Source organism: Suillus subalutaceus (assembly GCF_016647625.1).
Source record: "Suillus subalutaceus strain FC151 chromosome Unknown DFJ58scaffold_84, whole genome shotgun sequence".
NCBI classification, from domain to species: domain Eukaryota; kingdom Fungi; phylum Basidiomycota; class Agaricomycetes; order Boletales; family Suillaceae; genus Suillus; species Suillus subalutaceus.
Genome location: NW_024540333.1, coordinates 100,021 through 122,360, shown reverse-complemented (window position 1 = coordinate 122,360; position 22,340 = coordinate 100,021). Strand labels below are relative to the sequence as shown.

General features: G+C 48.5%; 5 protein-coding genes across 5 annotated transcripts; 3 read left to right on the top strand and 2 right to left on the bottom strand.

Moving 5' to 3' along the window:
• Positions 1 to 2,970: 2,970 nt before the first annotated feature.
• DFJ58DRAFT_906879 (uncharacterized protein) lies at positions 2,971 to 4,462 on the top strand (the record flags this gene model as incomplete). Its single annotated transcript, XM_041395035.1, has 6 exons — positions 2,971 to 2,991; positions 3,077 to 3,577; positions 3,630 to 3,727; positions 3,784 to 3,826; positions 3,872 to 4,024; positions 4,080 to 4,462. 6 exons carry the CDS (start codon positions 2,971 to 2,973, stop codon positions 4,122 to 4,124), a joined length of 861 nt encoding a protein of 286 aa, XP_041241807.1. The 3' UTR covers positions 4,125 to 4,462.
• An 816-nt stretch (positions 4,463 to 5,278) lies between these two features.
• On the top strand, positions 5,279 to 6,986 carry DFJ58DRAFT_663297 (alpha/beta-hydrolase; the record flags this gene model as incomplete). The annotated part of the gene is made up of 10 exons (XM_041382352.1): positions 5,279 to 5,569; positions 5,623 to 5,699; positions 5,746 to 5,799; positions 5,854 to 5,968; positions 6,025 to 6,051; positions 6,100 to 6,177; positions 6,230 to 6,289; positions 6,348 to 6,444; positions 6,495 to 6,822; positions 6,878 to 6,986. 10 exons carry the CDS (start codon positions 5,279 to 5,281, stop codon positions 6,984 to 6,986), a joined length of 1,236 nt encoding a protein of 411 aa, XP_041241806.1.
• Positions 6,987 to 7,398: 412 nt separating this feature from the next.
• On the bottom strand, positions 7,399 to 9,373 carry DFJ58DRAFT_481565 (uncharacterized protein). Its single transcript, XM_041380595.1, has 7 exons — positions 9,121 to 9,373; positions 8,562 to 9,063; positions 8,356 to 8,502; positions 8,264 to 8,306; positions 8,082 to 8,215; positions 8,023 to 8,031; positions 7,399 to 7,965 (listed from the first exon to the last, which is right to left on the bottom strand). The coding sequence occupies exons 1-7, from the start codon at positions 9,145 to 9,147 to the stop codon at positions 7,526 to 7,528; spliced, it is 1,302 nt and encodes a 433-aa protein (XP_041241805.1). The 5' UTR covers positions 9,148 to 9,373; the 3' UTR covers positions 7,399 to 7,525.
• A 23-nt stretch (positions 9,374 to 9,396) lies between these two features.
• DFJ58DRAFT_906877 (Bystin-domain-containing protein) lies at positions 9,397 to 11,440 on the top strand. Its single transcript, XM_041395034.1, has 8 exons — positions 9,397 to 9,604; positions 9,657 to 9,863; positions 9,912 to 10,056; positions 10,105 to 10,165; positions 10,221 to 10,548; positions 10,604 to 10,718; positions 10,766 to 10,946; positions 10,999 to 11,440. Exons 1-8 carry the CDS (start codon positions 9,452 to 9,454, stop codon positions 11,159 to 11,161), a joined length of 1,353 nt encoding a protein of 450 aa, XP_041241804.1. The 5' UTR covers positions 9,397 to 9,451; the 3' UTR covers positions 11,162 to 11,440.
• A 7,180-nt stretch (positions 11,441 to 18,620) lies between these two features.
• On the bottom strand, positions 18,621 to 20,110 carry DFJ58DRAFT_481415 (uncharacterized protein). Its single transcript, XM_041380593.1, has 7 exons — positions 20,081 to 20,110; positions 19,895 to 20,030; positions 19,537 to 19,682; positions 19,303 to 19,392; positions 19,012 to 19,240; positions 18,914 to 18,958; positions 18,621 to 18,866 (listed from the first exon to the last, which is right to left on the bottom strand). Exons 2-7 carry the CDS (start codon positions 19,958 to 19,960, stop codon positions 18,762 to 18,764), a joined length of 681 nt encoding a protein of 226 aa, XP_041241803.1. The 5' UTR covers positions 19,961 to 20,030; positions 20,081 to 20,110; the 3' UTR covers positions 18,621 to 18,761.
• Between the last annotated feature and the right edge of the window lie 2,230 nt (positions 20,111 to 22,340).

Here is a 22,340-nt window from a genome sequence, read left to right as displayed (position 1 = left end):
GCGGCTCCATTTTGCCACATCGCCACTAGATGTCGTTCCAAGTACGTTCTCCTTCTGAACTTCTGCGTTTTCTATGTCAGCCCACAATACTTTTTGTTGTCATTGGCCCCGCTTCAGTAATAACATCTATTCATGTTGCTACTTTAGAACAGACTATTGGTCACGTTTACGGAATGTTGTCGTCACTTGACAAGAAAGAGGCAAAAGTCCCAAAGCATAAGTATTTTATTAGGACGTCGCCTTCCATCATACTGACAAGGCACCAGATTCCCTTCTTTTCGTAACATGGTGACTGATTCGATCCCTGTCGACCATATAATTGTCTGAAGTCATCGCGCCTTGGCCTGATCATATATTTGCAGCTTTGGGTAAAATTTGAATCTTCAAATCTACTACTTCATTTCGCTGCCCTGAGTCAAGGTCAAACAGTCCGGGTCATTGCTGCCCTACGACTCTTCTGCTTTACATGGCTTTCAAGTTCTTCTTCGGTCAGGTTACGCTTCGTGAGAAACCGGTGGACTTTACTGACAATGACAGGAACACCTGCTACGGACCTGAACGTAACTCTGACAGCTAAAGGAGGTTCTATGACATTGATCGCATGGTGATACGCCGTACATATAAACCATGCAGTCTGGCGTACCGGGCGCCTCTGCTCGAACACGCAGTTACCACGTGTATCAACCACTGCATAGCATTTGAAGCACTCAGACCCTCCTCTGAGAACTTCAGACTGGTCTAATGGCGAAGGCCCACAAGAGGCACTCTAACGGAGTTTGGTGGTGGAATCACTACGTAGAGTTTTTGCTGAAGGAAGCCACTTGCATGTCTAGAACTTAGCAGTATTGTCAAGGTGATATTTATGTGAAACATACAACTGTCGTCCTTTTACTGCACTGTCTAGGGGAGACCAACTCGCACGGGAGGTTCTACAGGGGTTATATTACGAGCAGCCTCGAGTAGCGCATTGCTTATGAGCATATGCCTGACGAACAATAAATTCTCTCAGACCAGCAGCATACCTCAAACGACAAAGCGAGCTGTGCGTTCTAATCCTTTCATTCACTTGAAGTACTACACTGCGGGCCTGTGGGCTACTACCCATAATCATTCCCAGCTCTTTTGGTTCATCATGCGGCTATAATCGTGTGTTATCTGCGCGACTGTCCGCAAGCTCGAACTTTACGATACTCCCAAAATTCAATTATCCTTTCAAACCGGACCCCTCGTCTCATCGTGCAGCCGGCACTCATCCGACTTTGCCTAATTGCCGTATGGCGAAATCGGTCACCTATCAACTACACCACCATAGTACTACAGTTCTCGCGGAACTAAAATTATGCACATTCATAAAAAATCACTGTCGCAACAACGTTGTTCCGCTAAGCGCCAGTACTATGACGAGAATGCTCACGAAGAAGAACCCACCCGTCCAACTTCCTGTGGACGACGGCTCGGACCTCATCAAGCTGACGAGGAGGATGTGCCAACTGCGGAAATCGCATCATGCAGATCATGCAATCAGCCTTCCGCAATGCCCTTTGTCCGTTCACTCGCAGATCCGCGATCAGATTGTGGGCTTACTGGACTATCCTTGAGCTAATGAACGGCTTGGATCTCAAGTTGTATTGGATATACAGAACGCATGGATTATCCGATTTTTTCCTCCTGCCGATATGATCGGTCCTCGATGAGTAGTTTTTCCTTGTAATCTCGGTCTACGTGTACTTTCATCATGCACCATGCTAATCGCACTTGCAACCAGATTAGGCTTTCTTGAACATCCGGTTTGCAAAGTAGATTCTCTCACAATCCACCATGCAACCAAACTTTTATTATCTTTGTCATATCAAACCCAAATTTAACGTCGACTGAACTCGATGATTCGAATTTTACCAAATTCATCTGCGTGTATGGGAACCGCTTCCACCAGGTCAAACCTACGCTGACTTGCGCTGGCGGAACACTGGTTTCGTCCCTCAAAGCCGTCATTTGGCTTGAGTTTGCGTACATAAAGTGTATGTGATGATTAGATGTGGATGGCTTATAATACGTTTCACACAGCATATTAGTAACCATGTCACGCAAAGTGCGCGATAATCAGGCCCATCTCCGCGGTATTGCAAATCGGCGGAGAGGTTCATCCATCGAAAGCTTCAAGCGGTACGTTTGTTTCGTCTTTCGCCGTCTTTCCCATTGTCTACTGTTCACAGCTGTCCGCCTCTATCCGCTCACTCTGTTGTCAAGTCGTGAAGGGTCACACGTAGACACGTGCTGGTTACCCGTCCGTTGGCGAGGCTCCGAGTCCGTTGACACATTTAACCTCGGGGTATAGTAGGTAAGATGTCACAACTCCGAGCCCCTGTCAAGTTTTAAATTTTACATGTACGATGTGACAATCCTGAATCATCCGAGTCATTCCGGAGTGGACTTACGATCGGTTACGGTTCCTGATGGACTTCGATGAGCCGCGGCGCGCGGTACGACAGGGTATGATCGAGGCCGCTGTGACGTTCGATCGGGACACATTGATAAGTACGCTGCCGCCTCGTACTAATCAGGGTCTCCCCCGAAGATGGCCGGCACCTTGCAAGGCACGTGCCCTCAATAAGATTGCCCGAGGTTTCCCCTGCCGGCGATCTGATAGGCGCCTCCGACAGTACCCGCATAAGGTTCGTAAGACTAACATTCAGGGACAGATAGGGAAAGACCATCGTGGAGTGAGGCCAAAGCTAGCCCATCCGAAATGTCATATATATATGACTGTGGTGAAATTTTAGTTTCCAACTTGAGCTGAGGCGTATATGATTATCCTTATGACATGGCGTAGTGATATTCCCTACACGATCGATCGAGTAATGAAACCCGGCGGCAACTGGAATACGTAAGCACGGAATCGAACATCAAAGACCATGTCAAAATAGTACTGAGATGGCGTGTAAAGTTCTTAGTCATGATACAGCTGACCCTATGAACTTCACGAACATCAATGTGAGCGATTTGAAGAAGCTGATTCACATACGATCATATACTTACTGACTCATCGATCGTGCGCGTGATTTGTGATCACTGATAGGATCCAGCAGGTATCAAAGCTCTACTCGAGCAACTGAGATCGTCACAGGCCTGGCAAGAGAGTATCGGCGGCGGCGCTGATCCCAATGGCGTGGCGAAGAATCCACCGCCGACCTCTACCACACCTCCGGCTACCGTGACACCGCCGACTTCAATCGCACCTCAGGCTGTACCAGTGCCCCTGATACAACCACCTGCCACCACAGACAATGTGTCTAAATCGTCGTCCTCGGTGGCTGATTTGCTTTCCCAACTTAATTCATCCGAACATAAAATTTCACCGAGGCCCTCACAACCTTCGACATCGCGTTTGACTACGCAACAGACTTCCCTGCAACTTTCACAGGCGGCTAGCCACCGCTCCACCGCTCAGCCTGCAGAGGACTCGGCTCATCATGCTGCTTTCACGCACGGGCAGGACCGCATGATGTCATTTCAGCAGGCCTTGCCCCATCTTACACGACTGGCCGAAAGTGCAGACCTCGTTGCTGCCGTAGCCCATGTAAGTCCGTCGTCGGTCTTCACACACTCATTATATGATTTCTGAACTTTAGTTACGAGAAGAGCAGAAGGACTTGGAGAGACAGTTGTGGGAAGAACGACTCGCTATACATAGGAAACACGAGAATAAAGTCAAGGTTACGCAGACCAAGTCCGTACAATTCTCAGCGACGGATCTCCTTTCATCATTAATGACGTCTCTCCCAGAGCCGCGTTGATTGGCGGAGGAATATCTCAGCACGAGGCAGATGTAAGTACAACCAAGTCCACGTGTTCGTTCTAACCTGTGTGGCAGATGCTGAACGATGCATTTCGGAAAGAGCTGCAAAAGTTTGATGCCGAACGCGTGCTTTTCGCATGGGACGGTCTCTTGCAGAAGCAGCAGTCTACGCTGGAAGGCCTCGGAGTACCAACTATGTTCCCTTCTGATTTGAGAGCCGATAGAGAGGTGAGTATCGAAGCAACGACGAAGACGTGGACCAATCTCATCGCCGTGTTACTAGAAACAACAAAGAGTAGTTCAAGTCTTGGAAGGTATAGTGGGATGATGAGGATCTGCGAATGTTTCTGTTCTGTGTCTTGTCACCTTTGCCATATTTGCAGATACAAAGTGTCTTCGGACCTCAGCACGATAAAACTCCCGAGTAAGGGCGCCAAATTGTGGCAAAATTAGGCACCTCTGCGGAGATAGCAGCCACAGACAATTTTACTCCGTAACGGAGCTTGTGTGCGATTGTCGGAAGCTGGTTGCCAGCTCATCGGACAATGTTCTAGACTTAGCTATCCCGGTAATGAAAAACATGGCACTCGTTACACTATCGGCGGCGAGCAGAGATCATTACATGCATACTCAAGTGACTTACTTCAGGAGACGGAGACGTGAGAGGAACTGAGACGCTGGGAGGAAGCCTGAGTCGCTTCCGTTTACCTGCATTCCGGCATGTCGTACGCGATAACGAATCTTAGTTATCGCAATTGTACCTCTTCAGCACAGGAGGTTTTCGGATCTTCTCATTTCGACATTCAAACAATTTTGACCGAGAAATCCGGCACTAACCAAAATTTTTGACTCCAGCTTCAAAGAAGCATATCTGGAGTCACAAAAGCGCGGTAGCAAGACGGCGAGGAAGTTTCCGAGGTTATCAATCTTATTCTTCCGTGAAGGTGGGGAGGGCACACGTAGCTCGTAACGTCAATCAAAATTCTTGGAAGACTGTTCTTGACAACGGTACTTGTGGCTTGGGAATGACTTGGAGAGACCCGGACCGTGAGTAAGTACGAGGTAAAGAAGGTTGTCATTATTAAAATAACTAAAATTGGAGCGCCTCAGTCTGAGAGACGCATCGATGAGCATTAAAATACCTGCAGTACTTGATTCAAGGGAGACGGGAGCAGGTCCATGCTTTTTAATCGATGATTTGGAGGCAGCGACGTTGTCGATCATGAAGCTCAGCAGAGCTCAGCGCTGGATTGAATTATCGAATATCTATGTATGTACAAGTTTGTTCCATAATTTTTAGCTTGTCCTCTTGACGCTACTACTCGGCTAATGAGAAATTTGATCGCATTTGACCCAAGGCCGTCAGGGCCTTCTAGGGAGGGCGGTCGTTACTGTTGGACCCTTTTTTCATATATAATACTGTTTTGTAAACTTGTGGATGTGTGCCTTGTTGTTGGTCCATTTCTTGCTCTCCTCTCCCGTATGCCCTACATCGATATCCCATCCAGGGACGACTACGTGTCTATATGGTACATCACGAACTCCGTCCACGGGAATGTTGGCAGCTTTGACCCAGAGCGGCCGACTTGCATCCTCCTCCATCCTTTATTTTTGGACTCAAGCTGGCTGATAAGGCATTTTGATGATCCCAGACTCTCCCGGGACTACAACATGATAGCTTTTGACCAGCGGACTTGCGGACGATCACGATGTAGACCTAGCCAATTGCATGACAGCTATGTTGATGCTGCAGATATTGCTATGGTCTGCCAGGTGTGATTCATTCATTGGAATTTACAGCCCGGTTTCTAACGCTTAAATCGAAGGCCTTGCTCTTGCCTCCTGCACATATATTGGCGTTCGAGTGTATTTCTGTTAATGCAGCTCTTAGACTTGCTGCATTGTATGTCTCCTAATGCGTGATAGATACCAGCTGACTGTCAGTCTAGGTGGCCTGAGCAAGTCCTGAGTCTAACTTTATGTGACGTCCCCCCTCCGACAGAGTATGTCATTCTTTGTAGTTGTTTGATGGTTTGTTTTCTGAAAACTGTTCCTAGACTTCAATGGGTCTTCCACGCTTACGACGAACTGCTTCAATTGTGGTGTTATGCGCCCGACCTTGACTCGTTCGAACATGCAGGAAATGAAGTGGTGAGTTTCATGACTGGGGAGGTAAGCCGCCGATCATAATATGCAAGTTGTTGGCATGCTGACCACGCCATGTGCAGAGCGACAATCTAGACCTTCAAGATGATGTATGTAATTTCTGACCAGTTGCGCCACAATCGCTGAGTCAATGACAGTTGATAGCCTACTGGGAGAAATACACACCTCCAACAAAACGTCTGAGAATAGTGGAACTTGTTAACATTATGATGAATGTGAGTGCTATATTGGCGTCCGTTTATGTTCCCATCTCACCTGTCATGTAAGCGTACACTTATGAGGCCCGAAGAACTTGCCAGTGTCAGTTGCCCTGTTCTTATTATTCAGGTATCGATCCTGCGAATCTGATTGGAGGAACGAGCAGAGTGTTGATACATATTTACAGGGAGAAGCGAGTCCCATAGCTCCGCTGAAATACGCGGAGAATCTTAAACAGCTTTTAATAAACGCTGAAGATGGACCTCGATTGTACGTTGTCAAGGGTAGGTGCGCCTGTTATCGCACATGACGATCTGCCTTACGACTTTTACAGGTGCCAAAGCTTGCTTGAACATCCTCCCTGGAAGCGCTTCGATAGTTAACCAGGTCTTCTCAAAATTTCTTGCCCAACAACCTCGTACACGATCCGACATCCTTCCTCCAAAGTTGTCCATACGAGAACGGACGAAGGTCGCTCTATCGAAGCTTGCGGAATTCATTGGCATTCCATCTATTGCCCAGAGGGATCCTCGTTCTCCCCTTTCGTTTTCATGTGTAAAAACCGATGTTGCGAAGAGCCAGTTGGAAAATTTGATGTCTTACGCGAGGGATTTGAATAACGCATACTGTCCGCTTGGGACAGATGGTCGGCCGTTGCGGAAGTCAGTTACAGCGTTCGTGCTCCAATTTCATTATACTAACCCGTTTTACTCCAAGGTACTCCGAACGGAAGAAGGAGGCTCACTGGTTCCAAGGAGACAAACATGGCAATAGCTACATCGGTACGTTCACATACTCTATGGATTCACCCTATCGTGCTTCATAACACCATAGACACTTCCGAGCTCAAAGCCGCTCGCAACTACAAGGGATATAAACAGTCACATCCTAAGGCTCCCAGCTCTCCGGAGCGTCCAGTAGCGGGATCTTTAACTGCGAACAAAGAAAGCCTAGTCACAGACGAGGTCGCGCAGGATGGTCGCATGCGTCGAACGACCTACAATGCTAGCTCAGTCGACAAGCACGTTATTAGAGGCACGATGCAGAAGGTAGTAACACAAAGTGCCCAGCTGCCTAGGGGGGCCATAACAAAGGCTTTGTTTCCGTCATGACTCCTCATGATACCTGTACAAAAAGTATTAACTCTCATTCTTTCTTATCAAGGCTGTCACAGATCACATACGACGTTTGGATTATTCACAACTACCCTAATGTGTTTGACAGATATATATGTATCCACATCTAAAAGTTCAGAGCACGTTCACACTACTCATGTACAAGTAATTGTCAATATGCATAATGTTTAGAATTGACCACACAGAATCCAACAAAAACCCTTTAAGAATATTGAGAGTTGGGCACCATTCACATGCTCCCTTCTGAAATCATAGCCTTATAGTATCGGACCATCTCCTCCAGGCCCATCCGCACTGACCAACGGGGTTGCCATCCCAGGCTATTCTTTGCCCTAGTCGTGTCAGGGCGTCTTTTCTGAGGATCGTCAGTTGGGATTGGCTTGTAAACAATCTGCACGCGGCGCTCGAGTTTGATACCATCTTCTTTTTGCACTTTTTCTACGATCTCGCGAACGAGTTCCGCGAATTCACCAATAGTGAATTCATCGCCATTGCCGATGTTGACTGGGCGCGTCTCATCGGAGTTCATGAGGGCAATCAGACCGTCGATGAGGTCGTGGATGTACTGGAAGGAACGAGTCTGCTTGCCGTCACCGTAAACGGTCATATCCTCGCCGCGCAGGGCTTGGACGATAAAGTTGGACACCACACGACCATCGTGAGGGTTCACTGTGGGATCAACCTTAGATCAGCCTTGCGATTGATTAAAACGTGGCGAAAACGAACTTCGGGGACCTAAGAGGTGACACTTGAGTAATAGAAACGGCCGAGAGTTTAAGACTAACCGTAAGTGTTGAAAATACGTGCAACCCGAACATCTACGCCATCTTGATTATGGAAGCCATACGTGAGAGTTTCCGCAACACGTTTACCCTCATCATAGCAGGCGCGAGGGCCTATCGGGTTGACGTGACCCCAGCTACAAGATAATAAAAAACGCAATCAGAAGTAAATGACCGTGGCTCACTAATCTTCCGGTTGAGGATGGACTTCAGGGTCACCATACACTTCTGCAGCGGAATGAGCACATAAGACGCCCGATACCGAAAATAACCGTACCAGATGTACTACTAATAAGGAACCTAGCCTTCGTGCGCTTGGCCAAGCCAAGCATGTTCAACGTGCCTATGAAAGAAGTTTTGATGGTTTTCACGGCATTGAACTGGTAGTGCGGAGGAGATGCGGGACAAGCAAGATGGTATATTTCTAGGGATTCCAGGGTCATCAGCCAGGAAGCGAATAGCACACAAGGTCGAAGGGCTTACGATCGCACTCGATCATGAAGGGCTCCACAACGTCATGACGGACTAATTCAAAGTTTGGGTGACCAACCCAGTGACTCACGGTGGTCTTTGAACCAGTGAAGAAGTTATCCAGGACGGTAACCTCATGGCCTAAGAGCATGAGACGATCGACAAGATGAGAGCCCACGAAACCAGCACCCCCAGTGACGAGAACGCGCTTCCTTGATGAGGCAGGTAAAAGTTTAACTGGGGCGAAGCGGGAAAGGGTTGTGTACGAGATCGACTGTGTGTCTGGATGGAAGATTGACTTAGACTGGTAGGCGTTGAGTCCTTGGGTCAAATATCCGTGTCCTTCCTCTTCCTTAGCATCTAGCTCCTGAACCTGGGACTCAGAAGCTGAGACCACATAGTGCGATCGAAGATACAGTGATCGGAGGCTGTCAAGGGTCACCTCGCAGTCGAACCCAAAGCGTTGAAAGCCAACGCTTTTGATTTCTTGTCCGTTCTTATCCATAGTCTGGGTCTGTGAGTAGAAAAATATATCAGCGGTACTGATCGATGAGAAAAAGACAGTCAGTACAGTTTTTCCCGATAAAATGTTTGCCATATTGCACGTAGAAGTAGTGAAGAGAAGTCCTTGATCAGACTCAATACAAACAATGACTTACAACTTTAACTGAAGACGACATCCTGGGAAGATAAAAAGTAACTGGTACAAAGCGCGACGTGCCTTAAGTATAAGTGGACAGATTTTTGCCTGCGCCGTCACTGCGGAAACAGGAGGTGTCGCCGGGTCGGAGTCTGGACGAACCTGAGGAGATCAAAACACTTTACCTGATTTACCCCCTGATTATTAGGTAATCAATATCCCATCCGAAAATAATGTTTCCATAAACCTCCTGCATTCCATCATGCCTCGAGTACACAGATCGGTGAAGCAAAGGCACGACCCTCTCCATGCACAACTGGATGTCGATGAGGCACAAGCGAAATATGGTCGCGTATCTCAACCAGGGAAGCGCATGAAGCGGCAGAAATCCTCCGGCGATGAAGAGAACACAGAGGTGTGTATACTCCAATCATGTCCGTTAAAATGATTGATCGTACAATGCACAGGTAGTTCTTGACTCAAAAATGTCGAGGAGAATCTTTGAGCTCGCGAGGGATCAACAAGAAGAGATCGATATGCCCGAGGACGAGGATGAGCCTCGACATGAAGATGAACGCGAGAACTTCAAGCCCAGAGTACAATTTGCGGACGACGAGGACGAGGACAGTAACGATGATGACATGAGTGATAACGGTGATGCAGAGGATATGTTTGTCAGTGCATTCTGATGTGTCTAGCTTGCTTCTCATCATCCCCCTTAGCAATTGGATTCTGGAGATATCCAAGCATTGGATGCACTACTGCCATCTAATTCTGGTGAACGCCGAACATTAGCAGATATAATTTTCGCTAAATTGGAGAGTGGGGAGACTAACGGTGTCAATGTCATGCAAAAAGTGCAGCAGGGTACGGACCAAATCTTGGTCGCTTAGGCTATTATCTTATGTTTTCTAGATCAAGAACATCCTGATCCGGCACTTGGTCTGGATCCTAGACTAGTAGAATCTTATTCAAAGCACGTATATTCTTCTTAACGCAACGGCGTTTACTGAACTTCGTCTTTCTTGCAGACTCGCAATCTTCCTGCACGGGTATAAGTCGGGGCCATTACCAAAATTCTTCAAAGTTATTCCCTCGCTCCCAGCATGGGCAAGAGTATTAGCACTCACTCGTCCCGAAAATTGGAGCCCTCATGCGTGTAGAGCAGCAACACGAATTTTCGTGTCGACGATGAAGCCTGCTCAGGCTCAACTATTTCTTTCCGTCGTCCTCCTGGATGCAATACGGGAGGATATACAGAGCAATAAAAAGCTCGATGTGCAATATTACGAATGCCTGAAGCGCGCACTATTCAAACCTGCAGCATTCTTCAAGGGTATCGTGTTTCCGATGTTGGAGGTGGGTTATCGGACTGCATTTTTAATCACGCTTAATCACCTCTTCCACCAACTAGAACGGCTGTACCCTTAAAGAGGCTGCTATCATTGCTTCTGTCGTTGCTAAGAAGAAAGTACCTGTTTTACATTCAGCAGCAGCTCTACTCCGAATAGCAAACATGGACTATACAGGTAAAGTATCATTCTTTGCTATTTTCAGGGTAACTTATTACTTCCAGGACCAAACTCATTATTTATTCGTGTCCTGATCGATAAAAAGTACCAACTTCCATACAAAGTTGTTGATGCCTTGGTGTTCCATTTTATCCGTCTTTCCAACACTTACAAGGCCCGTGGGCGTGGTGACACTCAAAAGCTTCCAGTGCTTTGGCATCAAAGCCTGTTAGCCTTCTGCCAGAGGTCAGGTTCTCGCATTCGACATCCGTACCAATCTAAATCTGGCTTTTTATAGGTACTCACCGGATCTAACCCCTGACCAAAAAGATGCTCTCCTGGACGTTATTCGCGTTAACCCGCATTTACAGATCGGTGTTGAAGTGAGAAGGGAGCTAGTTAACTCAGTAGCCCGAGGAGAACCTCGACCCGACGTCGCTCAAGATGTAGACATGTCATGACGTGCCATCAATGATGTGTCTTTTCGCCTTCTATACATACATTCGTTCTTTAATTTTACGTCACCCGATTGACGAGCCGGCCAGGCCTGTCCTCGAAGGGCAATCTTCGTCACTTGGACGATTAAATGAGTGTCCATGACTCATGACCCTGAACGGTGCGCTTTTTCTGGGTTTCTTCGTAGTGTTAATAAAAGTCCGAACGACCTCCTGCGGGCGAAGTACTGCTATTCTTTCATCGACGATTGCTGCGATCTCCCCCGCTGCTTCGCTATATCGCACAGAACCGATCATCGCGCTTGCGGCATGTGCGATACTGGCTCGTGTGTTCTCGACCGCTGACCATCAGAGACTCATATACATCCTCAGCATCACATCAAAGCGTCCCTGCCCAGGCTCTTTTTGACATTCTCGTTTTTCCGAATACACCACCTTGTCGGCTCATCAATACCTAGATCTTGTGCCATCGCACACAACCAAACAATTGAACATTGTGGTTGATTGTTGCTCATCATAGATCATCCACACGTCTAGGTCTTTAGAGCCATATCCGGCCATTGAAATCGGATCTTGCGGCTTTTCTTGCCTGTTCTCTCCGATCAATCAAAATTCACCAATTTGTATCCTACTGGGGAGGTTCTTAATATCCATGTCATCAATGCCCATGGACGTGGTTGGCTTGGTGAACAGAAGAAGCTTTGTGGTGATACCATCACAATGCCGATAAGGAGGGGAGTTCTAAGATAGCATCAATCATGCTCAATCTGCTGTATACTTGCGTTACAACGCTCATGCACTCATCTGCCTGGTAGATCCTCGGAGCCCCTTAAGAGCGGAGTAAAGCCCCTGGAAGATTCATGTGCATCCTACAGCCAACAAACTTAACTGTCTCGTCGTTAGTCGTCTTTGGGGCAATTGGCAGACGCGTATATTCTATATACATGAATCTGCCCACAGTCATCCAACTGCTCTCGTGAAGAGTAGCCAGTATTATGGTATATAGGGTAATCGAAAATTGGACTAGAAGACTTTGTTGCATTGGATGATATTGCTTGGGCATACCCTTCGAACGAAATGTTGCCATGGATCATGAACCAATCGTTGAAATGGGGGCCTGAGTACCGTGCCCTTGCGCTGAATCTTAAAAGCGCGACTCACCTCGTCCTCGAAAAAGTGTGCGGCGGCGAAATGAGTTGGACATCGCTGCAGACAACGTCAAGATCAAGGCGTTATCTCCATTGCGTTGGAACATGCCAAAACGTTGAGTGGGGTGACATCATGGGTATTGTGTAAGCAGCTGAAGGTGGTTGATCCTAGTGAATAGTACCTGTAAGTACTATGCTCTACATTATGCGCGAATTATTTTAAACCTTCCTGTGTTTCTGATGACGAGGATTGGAAAAATGAGCCAAAAATCGATCTGCAATAGCGGCGGTTTGAAGTTTTGGTTAGTAGCGTGATCGCCGTTAACCAGGTTACTGGAAATGTATTTGGGTTTCAAAATCTTTTACGGGAACCTGGCTAATGGCTGTTGGCTCTCACCTCTCACTAAACACTGGCGTGGTCCGAGACTACTGGAAGATCCACGTCATGTTTAACCTACAGAGTCACCGGCCGCTGTGGATCATTAAATTTCAGTTAGTGACTCGGGCAGGTCGCAACAGAACTCACCTTCGACTCCATGCAGCAGGACATCCTTCTGTTCCATTTGAATCATTGGCTTCAAAAATTGCTATGGGATGCTTCAACAGCATAATTACTTTCCACTCGGTGTAGCATCAAGTGCTCTTGACCACTTCTTGCCTTGCTCGCAACACACCGCGACAAACACACAGAGTCACGGATGGCCCGCTTCAACAGCAAAGGAGTAAAGAGTAGCAAAGCGACAGATCGTCCCGCTGTATGGTGCAGAGTCCAGACTAGTAGCAGTTCCCTCTCAACGATAGACTCGGATGACAAGGTCCACAGTAGTAATTATCTAAGCTTTGGCTTAGCTTAAAGTTGCCAGCTGGCCGGTTTCATCGATGCATCATGTATACTCTACATCACTGAAAACCAACGTTCTTTATCAACCTTTATATACACATTATCATGTAGATAATATCCATATTTGGTTAAAATGTGGTATCGCGAGATATATAGGCAGATATACGTATTGAACGCTATCCCCTATGACCAACAATTATCATGAATCATGTTGTGACGATATTAAAACAGTTCTGAAGCGATGAAACATGCCCAACGAAGTGTCTCTCATTTAGTATTTCTAACGCAGAGGCTCCCCCGTCCAATAAGTGACAGAAATACAAATTCTTGCCGTCTGTACCATCATACAGATCATTGCTTCATTGGTATCGTGATCTTACGGGTTTTATACTTGATTGGCCAGGAAATCGCATTGGATAGTATGCGAGTTATACAAAGACGCTCGGTACAATACACATGAATTATGGAGTTCATCAATGCCCCACCCATTCTCTACCTCAATCTCATTGTCAACACCGTCTGCAAGAACAATAACAGACGACGATCGATCGTCTTGAAGTCCAACGAAGGCAAGACGTAGTGGTAACTTGACACTACTATTTCTGTATGCGAGGATTTGCACTGTGTATCGTGGTCTCGGATAGAGTATAGCGGTAAAGGATCGAGTTTGGCGGTATATAATCGAGCTTGTTCAATTGAGTTCGGCAGTATAGGATCGAGTTCGGCAGTATAGGATCGAGTTCGGCAGTATAGGTCCGAGTTCGGCAGTATATAATCGAGCTCGGTGGTATAGGATTGAATTTGGCGGTACTATAGGATACGACGAGATCGAGTTCGGCCATAGAATCGAGTTTTTGGCCATGGAAGAGGTTGGCCATGGGATCGAGTTCGGCCATATTGCCAAAGACCAGTCTTCCATAGACAGAAACGTAGACCACGACAGGATATATCTTGTCGTGGAACCATACGATACAGCGCAACTTTCTACACGGGGACTCGTCAAGAAACTTGAAGGAAATAGCGTTAACAAGTGATTGGAGACAGAGTAGGAGATAGTGGGAGTTATAAAAAAAGTCAGAGTCGGATCCTTACTTATCAACGAACAGAAGATATACTTGACGAGCGGTGACTGAGGTCTTGACCTCTGCCAATGGAGTTGTACTTCTCTCGAAAACAACACGGTCCGTTTGCGGGCGTGACGCTTCGGGTTTCTCCGTTTCGTCCGATGACGTGAGCGACGAACGTCTTTCTTGCTTCGATCGCGGTGGCGCAGACCCCCGGAACCGCAGCCGCAGATCGAACGTCGGTCTCAGCCCCGTTCGTCGTCGTCGTCGTCGTTCCATTGGGCCGTTTTCTGCTGTACGTTCTTTGGCTAGGACGATTGCTGACACCCGCCTGCTTTTCCCCAGATCAATATCCCTCTCGCTGTCCTCCACAGCGAGATCGCACGCAGGAACGAGTCAAACGACTCTGCAAGCCCCTCAGGAGGCCTGCACGTGGGCGGAGCGCTCATCCTCGTTGCTGTGTTACTCTCTCTCGGCCTCCTGGTCACCTACCACTGGTGGAGGCCAAAGATCCCTGTCAACTCGTTCTGCAACTGTTGTCCTTGCCTCATTCCCATCCGCCATCGCGACCGTGACGTTGGAATGACGTCCATTACTACTTTGACGCCCTCTCCTGATCTCCGCACCCAGCTCACCACTGCTACAGCAGGGTCTACTGCTGAACATGGGTCTTTCTGGAGCGTGGCTGGCACGGTCGAAAATGTCGATGGGCCATCAGGGTCCCTGCCTCTCCCGCTCCGCTTTCGATCGGATGGAGAGCCAGAAATCGAGCATGTTGAAATGTGAGGCTGTTGTTCCCCTTTCCTTTGCTTTTCGGTGGGCTGAATCCTTGCATCATGCAGCTACAGTATGGCTGGAAAAACCCTGAAGCAAAAGTGTGTCCAACTTGGCCTCCCTACCTCTGGTAACAAGACAGTCCTTCGCGAACGACTGGAGGAATTCAGTCGTAACCGCGATGCATGGGACAGGTGCGTCGGAGCAGTCTGCTCAAAATAATGTTCACTCATCCATCTCCTTCCCAAGGCTCAAACCAGGGGCTCACAAGGCCCACAAGGGCCCGCGAGTGCGTTCGACGAGCAAGCCCAAGGCAGGCAGCCGCCCAAAGCAATCTATGCAGCGCCGTGAGCAGCTGCTTGGCACGACAGCATCTGATGCTGCAGCCACTGACGTCAGTCGGTCCAAGGACACACGGACGGCACCAGAAATCAGCGCACTGCTGCCTTGGGTGAGTACTTTCGTGCTCACTCTGGCTTTGTCCCACTGAACTGAATACACTGGCGGGCAGGCTGATACCATCACCAGCATGTATCCGTATGCACTGACGGACGGTATGCCCATGCCAGCAAGCACCCCAAACCCGTCTGCTCTTAGCAGCAACACCACGCCGCAATCTTTCCCTGCTGATGGCCTCTTGGAAGAGGCCATCATCCAGAACGTGGGCACGAGGCTTGTCAAAATTGTTCAAGGTGCCCTCCAGCCAAGCGCTGCTGGTTTGTCTCCATCTGTTCGACCCCAGGTGGCTGAAACGGTGGACATGGTGAGTGGCTATTTCCCCCACATCGCTCCATTCAAACTGACGGTAGCATGTTTGAGCAGGGTGCGAGTGGCGCAGCTACAACTGCCTGCCAACAACCTCCTTTGGAACCAGGCAGCTTGAACAAGCTGCGCATTCTCAATCTCGGGGACGGCACTACTCTCCAACTGGCGGATAACGACATCCCAGATCCCCCTGCTGTCAGCTTCACCAATGATATACTACGTCTCAATGCAATGTGGGACGACCACACGACGCACTGGAAGAACGAGTCCATCATCACCATTCAAGGCCACCCCATCGCTATCACGTACTGGCCATTGCTCTACCGCTACGGTCATGATCAGCAATGGAAGGGTACGAAAAGCAAGTGGACCGACTGGCGGGTGAGTGCCTCTATCACAACTTCCCTTCCTACTTCTGATCCTCCTTCTGGTTGTGCAGGATGTCATCGAACGCTACAGGCGGGGCACCCCAGATCAATTCTGGGCAGACTTTACGGCTGACAATGGTGAGCGGATGAAATTCACTGCCATTGTCCACAAACTTCATGATGAGCGCAAGGCAGAACATGCTGCACTGGTGGAGCGTGCTCACCGAGAATTCCATGCCGAATTCGACGACCTTTTCACTTACCGGCGAGGAGGAGAGGAGCATGTGATGACGAAGCCATCTGCCATTGCGAAGAAATACATCGAATTGACGACTGGACTCGTGGTCCGTGACTGACGATGGACAGTAACTAGTAGTAATACCATAGCTTTCTGTGAATAAATGATCAATGCTACACGTTCTGTTGACTTGGAGGCTCGGAGTAAGCTTGTGTGCGTGTGTGTTTGTTTGAACACATTGAGGAAAAAAGGGGCCATACTTCAAATAAGGGGCTCTCGCTTCAATCTCACCATCTCCCATATCAACCATAACTACATCGTACACCAGACTCATTCAAACACAGGCAAGGAAGGCCTCATGGATGACGGTACCACGATACTGACAGATCAGAATAGCATCCACAAGCATGTCAACACCAGTCACAAACAACGATACTAAAACTAGAGTGATGGGCGACGGTGATGCAAGTCCAGAGCCCGAACTTATGATGGATGTTGAGATACACGACAGTGATGTTAGGCACTTTGCCCAGCTTGGCTTCGCGCTGTCAGTCAAGGACCTCGCAAAACAACACGGATTTCATGAAAATGCTATTCGGAACGTTTACATGCAACTGAACGGCTATGCAGAGGCAATGGAAGTCATCGAGGAGATGCGGGATGCTGCAGAGGAGAAAGCTGTGGCCGCGATACTGAAAAGAAAGGAGGAGGACATCAAGGAAGAGGAAGAGGAGTAAACATTCAATGCCATCAATACAAGTAGTATCTATGTCCCAGCCCGCTACAATATGACACCTTTGAAGTTCTTCCTCCAGCGTCCGAGTTCAAAAGAGTCCTTGTCGACACCTTCACAATCAGTCTTTGAAGTTCTTCCTCCAGTGTCCATCCAGTCTTTAAAGTTCTTCCTCCGGCGTCCATCAGTCTTTAAAGTTCTTCCTCTGGCGTCCAAGGTCAAAATTGTGCAAGCAGACAATCAGTCTGGAAGATGATGTGCACCAAACCACTCTGAGAAGGGCTTCCTCCAGCGTCCAAGGTCAGAATTGCGTGAGCAGACAATCAGTCTGAAAGATGACGTGCACCAAACCACTCTGAGAAGGGCTTCCTCCAGCATCCAAGGTCAAAACTGCACAAGAAGACAGTCAGTCTGGAAGATGATGTGCACCAAACCACTCTGAGAAGGGCGCCTACAGTCTTCCTTCCTCGAAAGCAACACCAAAGATGGAGGACAAGGACTTAGGATCTGGGGCCCGAGTTATGAATATTGATACCACAGGGGATCACCATGCTAAGAATCTGCTTCCCGGACCACATGGGTTTTGGCACGATGATAACAGGTATTGGTATACTGCCGTCTCAGCCAGGGACCTACAACAAGATGTTCTGAACCTGGTTCCAGTCCATGGGGAACCCATGCTATTTGCGACAGTTCAGCATATGTTTCACTCCGTGGAATTCCCAGGATTCAGCGTCCAAGGCCAAGAGAGTCCTTGTTGACACCTTGCGTGAACAGACAATCGGTCTTCGAAGTTCCTCCAGCGTCTGAGGCCGAAATAGTCCTTGTTGCTAAGAAAATGCGCTATACAAACAGTGACTGGTAAAATGCAAGGCAAAGAAAGGGAAAATAATGTAATGTAGTACGGACGGCGAGCAGAGTTTAGCCACAGGAACAGCATCTCCCGCACTGAGAGCACTTCACCATCGGCCGTCTGTTAGGGTTCAGGAATTGCTCCCTTGGCTCAGTGGGATCATCATTCGAAGAAATGAGATACTTCACGATTGTCATGTTTGTAAATTCCACACTCCACCCTCCCCACTCGCAGATTCTCCGCAGTGACCAACGCTTCTCGACATGCAGGAACTGGCACCCCCCCCTCCGGAACGAATGTGTGCCATATGGAGTAGGGTCGATGTCAACATCGAGGAGGTTGTTCCGAAAAAGCTCCAGGAACTGCTCAGAGGACTGACGAGTTGAGCGTGAATCATAGTAAGCTGTCAGACAATTGACATACCATGGGACTATTGGCCTCTGAGATTCGGTCACCTGAAGCAATCTTTCGAAAGAGGTAGCCCGACGTGACTTTCAACTCCTTCAGCCAGGCAGCAAGTGCTCTCACTGGGCAGAGGTGTGCCTCGGACGATGAAAAGGGCCAGAGGTGAAACGGTTTGATGTCTAGGTAAGTGGGCACATCCATGAGTCAATAGTTCACGGTCAAGAGTGGAGTCACATACCGCCATTTTGATGAGTTTTGCGGAAGGGAAGGTGTAGCACTATCTGGGTATCGTGCACGCGAAGATCGTGTACCTGTATCTTCAGAACCTCGTCAAAACGAAGCATGCATATGAATGCCACAGTATAGGCAGCTGACAGAAGCCGCCGTACACGCCCACCACCCCATCGACTCAGGTCATTACCAGAGCCACCACGCACGCGCTCGCCAGGCTGGTAGGCACGAATGGTCCAATTTTCGGGGAGGTGGTTGTAATGATACAGTTTTAGCAATATTTCCTGTCAACTTCGCTAATCAGTCAATTTCAGAGCTGGGGGCACCCAAAAACTCACCGAGGTAATAGCCCGGGCACTGTTTGCAACCTCGCCCGCTTGCACCTATGAAGAAGAGAAGGTGAATCATGCGGGCAAAGGGAGAAGAATAATACTACCTTGCGCCTGCGGAGCGAGCACATGTAGGATGATACCTCGATGGAAATGGAAGGGTTTCCAACCATCAGCCCACCTCCAATATCCGACTCGTGCCATGTCAGATTGCCTAGACCACTAAGCCTCCCAAATGCGTATGTCATGGACGCCCGCATCTTCTGTGCATGCCCATAGGTGCCCCGCTCGACATGAGATGGCTTGGGTGTGCCATCGAGGTTGATTGAGTCACACCTGCCACAGAAACACGTTGACCATCAGCAATTGGTCATACTGGATGGAACCATACCACTCACGCACTCATGATCCAGGCCACGATCAACCACGGTGTATCAGACCGTGGCTTTTTGCTGAAAAATCTTCGCTCGGCCCCAAGAGATGGAGGCCTCTGAGAAAGGACACACACGAGTTCATCAGCCTGTCAAGGATGAGTGCCACTTTGGCCGTTAACAAGAAAGAACCTCCCGCACCTCTTATATTCAGCATTGGTGCCCTCTGTGACACCCTTTGAGGCCTCCATCAGCGTGGACTGCAATGTCGTATCGATGTTCGTGTTGCTCTTGCATGGTTCAGCGAGCATAGTCTCTTGTTCCGCAGTGAAGTCCTCGGTGATGTCGTCCATTTCAGGACTGCTGACAGTAGCAGGCATGAGCAGGCCATGCAGACCTGGAAAGCTCTGGACAGCGTCGATGATAGTTGCCATTGTCAGTGGTCAACGTCTGAGTTGAAGAGGGCTGAGACCCCTTTGTTGCCAGGCCAATTTGCAATTTGGCGGGTCTCTGATATGCAAAATGCAAACAATCAGCATGCGGGACAGTAGAAGGATGCCTCATGGTTGACATAACAGAGCGAAACTTGATAAGAGAGCTGGACCGTCCTATGACTCACATGCGACCGTCTTAGCGCCCATGAGGACCGTCTTTTTCGCGTCTGGCAGGCTCTGCTTTCCCTCATCCCCCCTGGGCTTTGCAGGCAGTTCTGACCGTCCACCAGAGGTTTCTTTGGCAGAAAAAGACGGTCTCACCTGCGTGACATCGTGAGCCCACATTCTTCCGAGAACAGTGACTCACCAACAGCCCAACGGCACTCGATCGTCATATCAAAATCGGCGGCACTCTGCGAGTCGTCGGCCCTTAGCAAGATTTATTTCAAGTTAGGTGCGTGGCAAGCAAGATCGAAGTCGTGTTACTTACCGTTGCAATTGGTCGCCAAATCGCCCCGATCCCACCGGTCCAACGCTCCCGCAGCGGATCCGAACAGAGATGTCACTTAGAGATCTGCAGGAAGGGCCCAAACTTCGGGGGAGCAGAAGAAAGGAAGGTTGACAGCACACTCATGCACCATATAACATGGGACTCACCCTCCGAGCATTGCTCTCTTTTCCCCCACCACTCCATCCTCGAAATCCTGCCAGTGGTATCGATTCTGCAACCACACAGCACACTCCTTTACTACATCCGTCCGTCAGCAAAACACGATGCCTTCGGTGAGTAACGCAAACCACCTACGATCCTCGATTTCCGCCCCTTGCCGTTCCGTGATGCATGGCGTGTCAGTGTTCCGCACTAGGCCTAGCGCTCTTGTTTTCTCTTGGGTCCCCCAATAGAACCGGTTGGGGTTGCCAGGGGTTGGCTAGAGAGGGCTGAGCAAGCGAGCAACGGTGGATCCAGATCGGAGGTGCCTTGAGCTGACGGCCCGTATGGCATGGGCCCAGGAGGAGATGGGCGGGTCACGACCAGTAACGATTGGTCACGCGTGACTCGACCGTCGTTTTTTCCGGTTTGAAACCATACTTCTTTCGTTTTGAGATCCGGTGGTCAAACTGTGTCGGAATGGGAAAAGAGGAATGGAACAGGGTCGGAGCCGGGTAACGCTGTAAGCTTCGGTGTTAGTTGCGGACAACAAAAAACAACGGAGAACTGACACTATCCAGTTTGGACGTCGGTTCAGGATAAATGACTAATGACTCGGATCGTATCAGTTCACTTTGAAGAAAAGCCAAATGCAGAATAGCCTCTTACCACACACACAATGCGAAACCTGAATGAGACTAATTCCGAGCCCGTGCTAAACTAAGGATGGTTCCAAACCTTGGATGGAAAATGGTAGGCTGTTGACTGTGTAGTAGTGCGAGTCAGTAGTGCGAGTCAATGTGCGCCTCACAATACGAAGTCCTGGACCCTCATACTACAGGAGAATATTGTTAGCATAGGCACAGACCACTGTCGCTGCCTGCATTGAGATAGTTTGCAATAAGCTCGAGGTTGGGTTCAGGCTGGGTGCCGTTCCTTTGTTTCTCGCCTGGGTCCAGTATTGTTGACCGAAGATTGTAGATGCTAGAACACTAGCTTGGAATCTGACATGGGGTGATAATGGTTTATCAACGAGAAGCAAAATGAAGAAACAGACCAACACGCAATCATTTGATTTGTATCTTAGATGCGCAATGTAGAACTTGGAACACTAGCTTGGCGGTCGATATGGGTTTACATTGATTCATCCGAACAAAAAACAAAAGATAAAACAGGTAACACATCACGAATCTGATAAGTGTTATATACACCACAACATAGGCATATAAGGGGAAATCAGACATCGCCCAACTTATAAGGTGTGTATTGTCATATCATGCTGGTTGGTTTTCAGTGATGTAAAGCTCAACGTTCGTTCACCGTTGACTGAACCATTGGGGGATGCACATTCGTTATTTTTTATGCATCAGTCCAGACACCTAGTGTCGATAGAGAAGATCTGACACTGGTTATATTTCCCCTCACGATGCGTCGTCTCAACTTCGGTTCGTCCGAACGATCTATCTCACTCCTCTCGAAGGTGTCCGATGCTGGAATCATATCTATGCCAATATTAAATAACCTTATTTTTGTGAGTTGTATTGACTGTTTTGGATTAATGACTCCTAACTTGAAGGTGCTCATTGCTCACGCCCTTCTGACATTCTCAATTCTCCAAAATAGGTTTTGGGACCCACCTTGGTAGTGTTTCGCGAGAACATGCGACGTATTGCATATACTGCCCTCTACCTTTCATTACCTTTCTCTTTCCTACCAACATGACCAACTCGGCGGACAATACTGGACTCTGCCTAACCGTCATGCGTTTTGGTGTGTGGCCACATCGCCGCTGTCAGAAACTCCAAAGATGACCGCAGTTTAAAGCATCGTAGTCGCTGCAGCGGTCCGTTCAGGTCTAGGTCCTTGAAGCAGCCCGGTTACGTCATAGTTATCCTCGTCACTGTGGCCCAATTATCGTTCTCCTAGTAAGCAGTCAACCCGCTCGCACGCTGAATCTGCCCTCACAGATCGTGCACTGAGTC